This window comes from Ambystoma mexicanum, chromosome 6p (genome assembly GCF_040938575.1).
Source record: "Ambystoma mexicanum isolate Mex_15411 chromosome 6p, UKY_AmexF1_1, whole genome shotgun sequence".
In the NCBI taxonomy this organism is placed as follows: Eukaryota; Metazoa; Chordata; class Amphibia; order Caudata; family Ambystomatidae; genus Ambystoma; species Ambystoma mexicanum.
The window spans coordinates 517389101-517401531 of record NC_090935.1 but is presented as its reverse complement, the minus strand read 5'-3'; the positions used below and the strand labels follow the sequence as shown (position 1 = coordinate 517401531).

The window sequence follows — 12431 nt, the reverse complement described above, 5'->3', positions numbered from 1 at the left end:
AATTCATTAGCTAGTGATACTGGAGTCTTGACAATTAAGAAATGGTGGTGGCGGCAAGTGACTTTACAGCTAGCGGGTACTCTGCAACTTTAATTTGTGCACTCTGGAAAATCATTCCCAAATTTGAAAAAAGGTGCGTCACTGAGAAGGAAACTCGTAGGATGAGGAGAGGCTGCCTTTCTAAACGTTGAACCCATGCCCAGCTTTTACTGAAATCTCTTCAGCAGCTCAGTGCAAATGCTTTTGCGCTTGTCCCATGCAACCAACTACAGGAATCCACTCCGACATCTTTGCAACCAACTCCCTTTTCCTCACCACTCCTACACCAACCAATCGGCAATTTTAAATCATCTACCTTGAAGTGGCAGAAAGCCAGTCTCTTCCAAAATTCCATAGAATCTGCTAATGTTCGCTTTCTACTGCAACACAATGCCACCAACTGCCACCAAATGTGATCTTCCCAGATTTAAAGAAAATGTAGATATGAAAGTGTTTGATATGCAATGTACGTCTAAACGTGCCCAAAGAGTCTGCCCATTTACAGACTTGCTTCAAAACGATGGGGTCTACCAGCCTATTGAAGTATGCAGGCATTCCAAGGAGGAGCATGCGAAAATGTACATAGCACCACTCCTTGAGCCTGAATGCTTTATTTATTGACTTCTGCGTCCATGGCTTCTTTTGTCCAAATAATAGCATATTCTAAATCAAGTTCATGTCTTGCAAAAGGTCCCAAGTAGTTTGTGGAACTGGGTTTGGAGACCAAACACTGCTAGGAAGCACACAACTGAGCATGCAATGAGGGTTCCCGGATAGAGTTATATATTGGGGTTACAATAATTGCATGGAAAAAAACAAAAAAAAAAAACAAATCTAAAGTTATTAAAATAGCCATCGAACAAAAAAAAAAAACAACATGTTACACCACTACTGGAGGTTAACTTCCAGTGTGATATGTGTCGCTTGTTGACTGAAAGGGCCTATCCTAAAATCACATTTCACAGAAAAAGACTGTCTTAGGTTGATAAAGTAGAACTGCTTTCGAATTTTATGATGTAAACTGACTTGCTTTTCTGCACAATAAATTAATTGCTCAGTGACTGAACCGAAAGTGAACTTCCAGTGATAGCACCTAGACGACGCTGTGGCAGGTTTCTAGTTGGCTGAAATAGCATCTACAAAAGGTGTCCACTCTGTTTCTACAAATAACGTTTTATCCAGCCAGCAGTTTGAGATACACAAGCAAAAACCCACTATGTTGAGATGAACCATCTTTGGCTCATCAGAAATAATCAACACAATGTTTAGTGGTCGACGTATAAGCATGGGTACAAAGTATTAATTTGAAACTAGAGACACCCATCTATATAAAATGTATATATTGAGCCAGGAAAGATTGTTAATTGAGGTGCAAAGGCATAGCTGCAAGCTTGGCAAGAAGAATTTTCCATAAAAGGACTGGGCCGTTGCTGCTCTTAATAGACTACAGAAACGAGGCCAAAGTCTAGACCGAAGGCCTTAACTGAAAGTTCGGATACAGTGTCAAACAAGACTGGTTTTGTTTTCACACTAACGTTGGTTCAATTTTTCCACTTATTAGTGCATCTCATTTGATCCTATAAAAACAACAAGAAGCACCAAAAACACCAGTAGAATCAGCTGCAATGCTTAGTGCATACTAGCTTTCAAATAAATTGTTTACTTCTGTAAAAGCAGATCTTAAATAAGGAACACCAATTCAGTAACCTGTTCAGCAAAACTAATCATGCATCTCTATAACACAAATTAACCAGTGTCCCTAATCTCTGGAACCACGAGTCAGTAAGATGGCCATGATAAACCTTGTGTGTACATTAGAAAGACTTCCACACTAGCTCTGGAATCCAGAGATTCCATGGAATCTGTTAGAGGAATAGTTCCTGGCTCATCATTAGCAAAGCTCTCACAATGTCTGATAAACATTGGGGTCTGGGATCTGCAACCTTTGGCTCGCCAGTTGATTTGGACTCTTAATCACAATCCTGAGTCTTCAAATTAAAGGTTTTGGGATCATGGTAGTTTTAGTCCAAAAAATCTGGCGAACCACAGGATTAAGACCAAGAGAAATTGACCCACACAAACATAACAATCAATGGCTAATCCAGGACTAAAGAGATCAGTACCAAACGCCAATCTATCCGTAAAAGGGACGCAATTTACTCCTGGAACAGATCAGTGGATATGAAAGAATGCAACACTTAACAAGACAAGAAACGCCAATTGCCTGCCTATATGAATACACACTTCAAGCCAAAAAGGAAAGGGCTTATTGCCATCAATAAACCGCACGTGCTAGAACAGCAGGAATTCATGTACTGCTTTCTTTACTGGGCTTGCTAGACAGGAACATGAACATTTCAATCCTATGGGCATTTAAGTGGCATCTGACAATCAAATAAATGCAGGCTTAAACCTAAAGAATGTAAAACCTTCAACCATCACGAAACGCTTTCAGGTGGCCCTCAGTCAGGACTGGTGACATTCTGCTTTTATAGAGGGTCTTGGAGTCAGATCAGCTGTCACATTGCTATTGTTCAACTAAGCCCTTTGTGAACTTACTTTTTGTGACATCCAGTGCTTGTAAGGAAAGCTTAAAGATGGTTAGCAAACAAAGCTTGTAAATACCGTATGCTCGCACATTATTCATTCCCAGGTCATCAGCTTTATGACAATACTTTGTTGCTCTGTATGGCCAGAACTCCAAAAACGCAGCCTCCTTAAACCCTAAAGCAAGGTCTTCAGAAATCGGAAGGCTAGAGGATCCAAAGCTTGAAAGCCGGTGGCAGAGGACAGTGCAAACCAGCCAGGAAAGCTAGTAACTCACCATGAACTTGGTTGATCTCCGAATTTTGCGAAAGAATTTCGTCAGCTAGCTTTTGAGCAGTTGGCAAAACCTCTGTGTGGTGGACTGTGATCAAATATTGTACAAACTTTTGTAGTTGGTCTCTGTTCATTTGGAAGAGTGTCTCTGAAATAGGAAGATGCAGTTTGACCTGGTCAGGCTTGCGGATCCGGTATAAGGAGAGCGCGACGACATGTGCACAATAAAAGATGTCCTTATTGCCACAGCTGCAGGTCACTGAGGTAATCTTGCAACGATCAAAGCTGATGGCAACATTGCAAACAGTTTCAGGCTCTGACTGCATTGCAGGCTCCGTCACTGTCCCACTCAGGTGAAAACCTGTGTAAAAAGACAAAATACGAGAGTCAAACAAGTGCACCTTTTATTGAAGCAATGAAAACCATGCACTTGTAAAAGCAAGTTTCCTTCAACATCAATAGGACGTCACAAAAACAGTGCTACTGCAATCCTAAACACATTATGCAAACGTTAATAGTTGGCTGTAGTTCTTTTCAATCTCAAACGTGGACAGTCGGCAACGTCTAGACATAACCGATATCAGTGTTATAATAACTGCACACAATTGGGGACTCCAGGTGTAGTCGGGAATAGATAATGAATGTACTAATGCTTCTAAAGCCCCTTACTCAGGTGAGCAGTCCAAACTATAAAAAAACTTTCATTTTTTGGACAGTACTACAAGTAGTCGCAGAAGTCTTTCAACGGTCTCAAAGACGTGCACATAGCAAGAACTCCCAGAAACAAGGAGTGTGGGCAGAGCGAACCATTAAACTTCGCTTGAGGCTCCCAGCATGATCCGAAATACTGTTCATTCTTTCAATACCAGAAACACGGACCTAGCAAAGTATCGAGATAACCTACACATGTTCCGCCAAATGAATGGCTGGGCACGGAAAGCCATTACTGTACAGTTAGACTGTCAGTTGGTGTCATCCCAGCATATCCGATTCTGCCGATGAAATGACACCAGCTGCACTTTATGCCAACGTCAGCCTGCTGGCAGATTTGATGTTTCTCTAGATGTCATGCCAGCGTCTTCGTAAGCTGCCGTCAGGATTCCTACTGGTTTAATTGTTCACCCCTACTCCTCACATCCTACAATACCTTGTGCAGCTACAAACAACCCGACCACCCCCGTCCCCAATCAGACTAGCCTGCTGCCCCTCCACGATTACTCATTAGAACTTGTTTGCAACTTTCCTTCATAGAAATGAAGGCACTAAATCCGCTTAGTCTGGATTTCACACATTTAGGAGTGAATGAGGTCTGCTTATCCCATTTCATTTGGGGTGCACTGGTCTGTCCATACGACCTGTGCAGAGTATGCATCCCAATTTGTTTGTTTATTTTGTTTGTTTATTTATTTCTAATGCACTCCAGACCCATGGGTAGAAGGGCGCAACAGGTAGGATAATGCGAAACTTAGAGTTACAAATTATACAAAATACAGTCAAATTATACAGATTATACAAGATACAGTAATATACAATTTATACAAGACTGGCGTCGTAAAAGTCAGTGGATTACATGGAAGAAAAGGTGCAGGTAGCTTATCAAATTCAGCAGGGGAAAAGGGGACCAATGTCGTGTCTGGGAATAACGTGGGCCGGAGACTAGTGGTCGTTGGCGATAAAGTGTTGGATGGCGTTCCTTCTAAATAGAGGGTAAGGTTGATTACGTCTTTATCTTATGCAGTGCAGCACTAGCCCCCTTAAGTGGAGTGCAGCAAGGGCACTGCGTACCTTTTATTTTATACTAGTGGTACCACCAGGTGTTGCACAGGCCTGTAGCCGACATGCATGTGGGCCTCGTCTATGTTAAATTGTGTCATAACTTCCTATTCCTACTTTTAAAAAATAAAAAATCGGCAATCTCCTGAAATTGCCTATACTGATAGCACACTGCTCCACTCCTGTGCAGGGCATGGTGAATTAGAAGGGGGGGGGTGTTGGGAGGGGGGGAAAGAGGGGGCCAGAGGGTTGGTCATATTTCATCGTCGCCAATAAACCCCAGACTGTTAAGCTGACATAGGGCCAAAATGTCAGCCCACCAACTGTTACGGGGCTGCAGCCAACCACGAACATACAAACACTAAAATTATATATATATATATATATACACACAGTTAGCCTCGTCCCCCTGTCCCATTGTGTCTGACATTACAAGTCAGAGTGTTGTGTCCGAGATAGTCTATTGCAGCCCCACCCTCCCATCTATTTATCTGCATTGATCAGAACACCTTTGTGATTAATTGGATTCTGCATCGCAGGAGTACGATGGTGAGCAGGGACAAAAATGGCTTGCTCAGTTCTTGCACTTCTACAAACCAAAACACCAATCAAAGGTAAAACAGGGACAGTCAAGACATACCTCCTTTGCCTTTTGTGGCAACGTGGGCAGGTTATACACTCAAGGAGTGTAAAGGTAAACCAGTTGTGACCCAAACAGTAATACAGTTCGAAATAAAGCGAATGTCCAATCAACGTTTTATAAAAATATAAACCACTTTCATAAAAACACACCACCTGCAAGTAGAACGAAGAGATTACCGTAGCACTTCGAGCTTAGTGCCAGGGGTGGTAGGTAAGGTACTACCAAAAAGGTCATTTGGTGAAGGCGGGGACAATCTTGACCCAACCATTCTCTATACTTCAATACATTCGTACCGCTCTGCATGAGTGGACCTGTGGGGGAAGAGGGGGGATGAGTTTGGTGTCATAGTGACTGAATTCAGTTATTGGCGACAGATTCATCAGACCTGGGTGGAACATAGATGTGAGCTGATCAGGCTCAGTCGGACACTGACAATCGTGGAGCCCGTGGTAGCAAGCGGGCGTTTAGCAGGGTCGAACGCAGGTGCTAGTTGCAGTCGAAAGGCATTGGTTCAAGTGCTGCAGGTCATGGGGCAGTCCCAAGAATTCTTAGTTTGCCCAGTCGAGTCAGGCTTTAGCCGCTGGCAGAGGTTGCAGAGTGATGGTCAAGTCAGCGGGACGCATTTGTGAAGTGGTGATCAAGGGGGCATCTAGGTGCCAGCAATGAGGCAGCTGTTCTCAGGCTAGCTGGGCCGAGCCGTGTGGCAACCTCTGCGTAGGATCAGCAAGTGACCCTCTAGAGAGTGGGTTTGGTTTCTGGGGTTGAGCAGACGCTTCTAGCCTGGCAGTTGGCTGGCTCTCATAGGATGCGATTCTGGGTCGGGCTGAAGGAGATGCACTGCAATCATTTGGCTGGTTGGAGGAACACAGATGCCGGCGCCTTCTCTCATTCAGGACACGGGGGACAAGGAGTGACCGGTTCGTGTGGGTGAACAGTAGCTTTGACTGGTCTGGACCTCCCGGTTGCTGGGAGGCCTCTGCAAAGGGCTTTAGGACTGGATACTCACTCCAGGGTCGGCTCTTCTGGCAGACTAACTGTTGCAGATTGGTTGGTCCTGGTCTACAATACTTATTTAGTCCATGGGAGTGGTTAGGGGAGAGATCTTCCTTCAGTCTTGGACAGCTCCTTCATCTCCAGCGGAGTGCTTGCGACAGTGTAACAGTTGCAAAGGAAGCCCAAATGAAATCCCCAGAACGTCTCTTCTGCCTTAAAGGATCCTCTAGGAAATAAAGGTATTCTGTTGGAGGGCTGCAAGACTTCTTTTTAAGGGCATAAGTGTTAAGGTGATTGGTCCAATGCTAGCCTGCTTTAGGGGACGAATTCCTGCTCCTGGCGGGAGTGGATTTCAGCCTCTTGATCTTGCACCCAAGTACTTTGCTCCAGGGCAAGGGGAGTAGACAGTAAAGGGAAAGACAGCAAGAAACAAGATAGTGGAAGGCTTCTTCCATTGTCCAGAGCACTCCTACCTATCCAACTACGGCCCTAGTTAACATCTACTCACAACCAAAGACCTTTAAACATGCAGCACCGTGGTGTGAGGCTAATCCTCCTGAATAGGCGTGCTCCTTTGAAACCTGGGCCCAGGTTCACTACCTGCTTTGCGGCAGTCTCTGCAGGAGGAGCCGAGGTTACCAGCCAACACAAATGGAATCAGAGGCTGGGTCCTCTGGGTTTGAGTCTTGCCAGGAGGTAGTATCAGTCTATCTGACCCCAATACACATTCCCTTCCACAGCAGAGTTGACTCACAGGAGGTGAAACATGTGCATCATCAATTGGTTTATGGCAGTCACAATCATAAGTATCGCCATATACTACTTAAACTCAGGCATAGCTTATTCTTAGCAATTATCCTGCCACCAGCATAGGGTACTCGTGATTGTCTTCGTTTGCATACAGGTGGCATATCTTAAGGTGGCATATCTTAAAGGTTGCCCCTGTGCTGCAGTGCCTTGCGGCGGTCAAGTGGGGATCTTGTGACCTTTGAACCTGCTCTGCGTCACAAGCAGAGCCGGTACTGTAAATCAGGCTACTGATGCAGCATGGCACAAGTCAAGGCATAAAATAAATAGCGTCACATAGCAATTTGCTTTGCAATTTTGTACGTTTGATAATTAAATTGGCACTTGTAGCACAGATAGCGATTTAAATTGTCCTATTCAATGAAACTACACCTCATTCTGCATTCCTCTTTTGCCCTGTATCCTCTCTGGCACTCTTTCTCTGTTCTCTGCAAGTTCAAAGGTGCTAAGTGAGAGAGTGCAGCTGTAATCATTGCCTTCACTCAAGAGGGCCAAAGAACTGTGCGGGGGAGCTAGGCATAAATCGTTCTCTTTCAAATATATGAAAATCAGGGTGTTGGCAAAAAGGACGCAATACCGAAAATCAGAATTGGGAAGACACTTTTATTAAGCCAACTATATCCGATCCTATATATTTTTTTTTTTTTTTTAATAAAGGCAGTCGTGCAATTCCATTCCAAAAATGTTTGTTCCAGGCATTATTACAGTATTGCTGCTGTAAAACAGCAATGTCGTAAAACAGCAATGTCTTCATGCTTTTCAATAGTTTAGTTCAGTATACCTAAATCTCAATGTCAACTATACTTCATTTTGTAGGGGGAAGACGCATCATACTGACAAGTAGATACTTTTGCAAATGTACATGATCACACGGCCAAATACTTTTGATAGCAAACCTAGTTCTGTGACTGGCTGGTTGAATAAATCTGTGCAACTGGTGCTGAACACATGAGCTGATTGCAAACTCCTAGACATTCCATCTTATCACCCTGTTGATTTATACTAGCTACCCTGAAAAGGAGCTGTTCGCAACCTACAAAATTCCAGAGTTTGCCCAGTTCTCTGCCCGCTACGCCATCCATTCCGTTTGATCTCTTATTTGCTTTCCTCTTACATAAGGAATACACAAAGCCAACTAGAAGTTTACTAAAAGTAGTGATCAATCCTTCCATCCAGTCGCAACAGTCCATTGCAATACCATAACACTGGAGTTAGCCTCTAGATGACTTTGCTCTCGATTACGATTGCATTATATAATCACGCCTGGGGGAGAGAGGAGGCCAGGAATACAAGTGTAATCTGCAAGTATCCGCCCACATTTCATGACAGGCCGCTGTGCCTCTGCAGTCTGTATCCCATCATTGGAGGCCGTATACCAGGCCAAATCTCCACTGGACTGACACACCTGGAACCCTCCCTGCCCACTCACCTGTGCACCTTCTCGTGAACCCCATGTCCTGGAAATAGTAATTTCCAGTTGCAGACATATGTAATTCCTTTTTAAGGGACGAATGCATTGGGTACAGTCTGGTTCCTTTAAAAAAACAAAAGTATCAGCACGCCAGATGACAGCTCTGAGTGCCAATGGTGATAAATACCCCTTTCATGAGTACAGAGGGTGGGAATGCTGCGCTTGGGTCTACCTGGCTCTGTGGCTCGAGGGCAGTTGGCGCCCAACCCTCCCCCAAAAGTGGTATTTAACTCTACATTGAAAGCAGTTGATATCCAGACTATGACCTTTACCTTTTTTGTTTTTGATTCATTAAACCTCAGAACTTCTCTTTAGACAGCAAATGATGGGTCAAGCATACAATATACACGGCACTGCCCATGGAAGAGCGACCGCACCCAGCTGCACAGATCCTTGCACCGACAACCTTTTTCAGATCCTTCCATCTATTTGTGTCCATTCATAGGTCTTCCACACACTCCACAGTGTCTCACTTTACTGGTACACAAAAATGCTGCATTTATCATTTTATGCCTTGCGTACAAATAACTTCTGGTGGTATTAAATATTAGTACAACATTACTAATCAAATCGGTTTGCCAAACAAGAAAATATTAACAAATTCTGCTAATCAATTTTTAAAAACTAATTTATGCCTTGCATGTGCACTAGGAATTTGGCACGCCTTTGCGATAAGGGGGCGGGGGGTCTGGTTAGTAGACTACCCCTTTGGGGAAGGAATCGCCTGCATCATTTTAGATAACAAAAAAGAAAAAGCCAGGACTTTGTATCCTTACCAGATGGCATTTCCTCACAACCCTTGCGTTAAAAGTAGCGGAGTTACTCTTCAAAACGCAGTTGAGCCAGAGTCAGGAATCTTCTTTGGTCATCTAAAGTCTCGGAAATGTTAGTCTGCTCCCCCCATAGCATGAGCGCTAACTGGGTCATACCTACAGTGCCTTAAGTCTGTTATAAGCAGATTTCTGTAAACGGCAGGAATAGACTTAATTAGTAAAAATGTCCAATTGCAAGCTAGTAGCTAGTTTTAAGAGCCTACACGTCCCTTCAATTCCATTCCACACATACACATAACATAGCACACCATTTACTACCTGCAAAGAGTCAATTCTCACTAGCCTATGTCTGGTGCTAATTGAGGCCAATTATAATTGACTTAATGATGTCAGATAGACTTCACTTATGCACACGTGTTCCAAGGCACAACCCCATTTCGAAATACAAAAAAGAAACTATTAACATAAGAAACAAGCAAAACCACTAGGCTACAAGCAAAACCACTATCAAACCTGCACCACCGTTTAGGTAACACCAACTGGGTTACCTACCACTTTATATTCCTATGTTAACAGGGTTTCAGCTCCACTGTGGGAAAACAAACAGTCTACAAATAGTATATTATAAATGCCCACAAAAAAACTACACTTGTTAAATCCATGAACAGACATGTCAATTGAAGTAGTTGACAACACAGCGAAATACAATACGAGCAAGGTTGCAATTTCACAGGATAGCAAGGATTGGGTCTGGACTGAATGCAATAACAGAATAAGGACGTGTATTTCACTACTACTACAAACCAAACTAATGTATTTTTTTTTCTTTACGTCCATAAGTATCTAACTTTCCTTTTCTATAATTTTTATTTTATTATCTTTATGGCGCTAAATGATATGACATTTTTTACCGTTTTACTATCACAAAACTGTAAATCAGGGGTCCCTCTCGCCTGTAGATCATGGTAGTCAAATAGCAAAGATCTTGCCCTGAAAAGAACACAATCTCAAAACGTGTTGACAATAGGATAAAAAAAAAAATCTGTCATGATATGGGCAAGGAGAATAGAAGATGTTAATTTCAAAATGTCGTTTTCATGCTTATATTTTTGTACCCATCTGTGTGGACATCTGTTCCTTAAGCATAGACTCGGGGGTAGGCTGGGTGTGACGTACAGTCACTGCTCAGCCATTTTACCAGTCAGTTTGGTCAAAGACTTTTGTTGAGGGACTCTGAGAAAGCAACCTAAAAGGTCTGTTACACACTAAACTAAGGGCCTCATTACGAGGTGGGCGGTAAGAGATTACCGGCACCGGTGACAGTAATCCCTTACCGCCCTACTACGAGTTCCCTTTGCGGGTGCTCCCTTAACACCTGGTTTTTCCAGGCGTTAAGGACGGGACCCGCAAAGGGACTCTGGATCTAATAACGGTACCTCGATTTGCGGTACCGTTATTAGCGCCTTCCCCATTGAGCCCTCTAGGGCTCAATGGGAATGGGTAATGGCCCTGGTGAAAGGGGAATTACTGGTCCCGCCAACCTTGGAATGGACCGGTAATTGCGCCATTCACCAGGGCGGAGTCGAACCGAGTTTTGGAGGCAGCCATGGCTGCCTCCAACCTCGTAATGAGGCCCAAAGTTTTGAAAACCCCTCACCAGTTGGTGTTATGAATGTAAAGATTTTTGATCCAACATAAAGTTGGACCAAGTGTATTGCCATAATTTGCTATCTTCGTTACTAAATCAATTTGGGGGAAATTTGGCAACAAATTTGTAGTTTAACAAAAACACAGGTTGCAGTTTTTAGCAGGACGACTAGGTCATTCAGCAGGCGCAAATGCCTCTTGAGTTGGATTTTCATCAGCAAAATCAATTTGACTGATAGATAAATATTTGCCTGATAAACAGCACATATGACTTTATATCGTATATGTTTACCAAATTACAGTTAGGTTTTCTCAATTGAGGTTTTGCCCTTGAAAGCAAAGGGGAGCCATTTCATCAGGAACAATGCATTGGAGATTGTTAAAGGTCCATTTGACGAATCTAAATCTATTCTGATAGAAAATTCCCATGAAAGTGCGTAATTAGAATGTTTCCCAAGGTGCACACGTTACCATGACACCTGAAACCATATTTATGCGGACTGGGTATCTGGTTTTGGATGTATGCAGGGTATGCTCTTGGTGCATTACTTATTTATTCCTGCCCTCGTGTGTTAGGCTATTATGCTTGATTAAAAAGGCCATAAAGACCAGAAGTATTTCATCAATGTTAATACAGCAGCACTACATGACCTAAAGTGGCTAACCATGAGGAATGACCTAAAGAGGACAATTTAAGTACTCCTAAATTTCAAAATTGGGTTACAGTTGTAGCAAAGAAACCCGCTTATCCACAACACCACCACCAAACCCATGGGTTTTGAAGGTCTAATTTCCCAGAGTGGAATCATAAAAACGGCTCTCAATATTTTTCTCCAAAAATGGTTTCAGGCTTAAAGCTGTGTGAAGCTATTAATCAAATTAGCCATCCATAGCCATCCAACTGCTCAACAATATGTAAATGCTATGGCATCAACTAGTACATCTACTCGCATGTCGCCAAAGCCAGTTAAAAGGCATTCCCTCCAACATTCGGTTCTCCCCCCTCCCGCCCAAGTCTAGATAGCAAAGCGAAAGAGAAGGTTGGGCGGCTTGCCTAAAGACCGGCACAAAGACCCACATGACAGTCTGAGGTTTACTAGCAAGCCCAGTGGCTATGGGACAGCATCTTCCACTAGTCGGACATACAGGTCCAACTTGCTCACCGAGAAATGCTCTATCTGTAGAGGTTGATGTGGGGTAGCCTGGTCTAGGCAGGTTTTGTGCTCCGATGGTTTTGGGAGTTGAGATAAGGGAGGAGGCTGGCCGAATCCCTGTCACTTTCCGTAGCAAGTAGGTAGTGACATCAGTGTAATGCACCTCAGCCCAACCCACGAGGCTCATGGTGGATGGTTACAGGACACCCAGTATTTTATTTTAAAAATCATGATTTGTTGGAATCCTTTCCTCTATACCACATTGCACTCCTGCTCCATGTGGATAAAAGTTGTTTTAAAAGTTATTACAC

General features: G+C 43.4%; 1 protein-coding gene across 1 annotated transcript in view; it reads right to left on the bottom strand.

Annotated features, from left to right (window-relative positions):
- The window catches only part of ZSWIM6 (zinc finger SWIM-type containing 6), a 402232-nt gene that overhangs the window by 280914 nt on the left and 108887 nt on the right, over positions 1 to 12431 (bottom strand). Inside the window, exon 2 of the mRNA XM_069627333.1 lies at positions 2864 to 3220. Within this exon, the coding sequence (XP_069483434.1) occupies positions 2864 to 3220 (357 nt within the window). The remainder of the gene's footprint in view (positions 1 to 2863; positions 3221 to 12431) is intronic.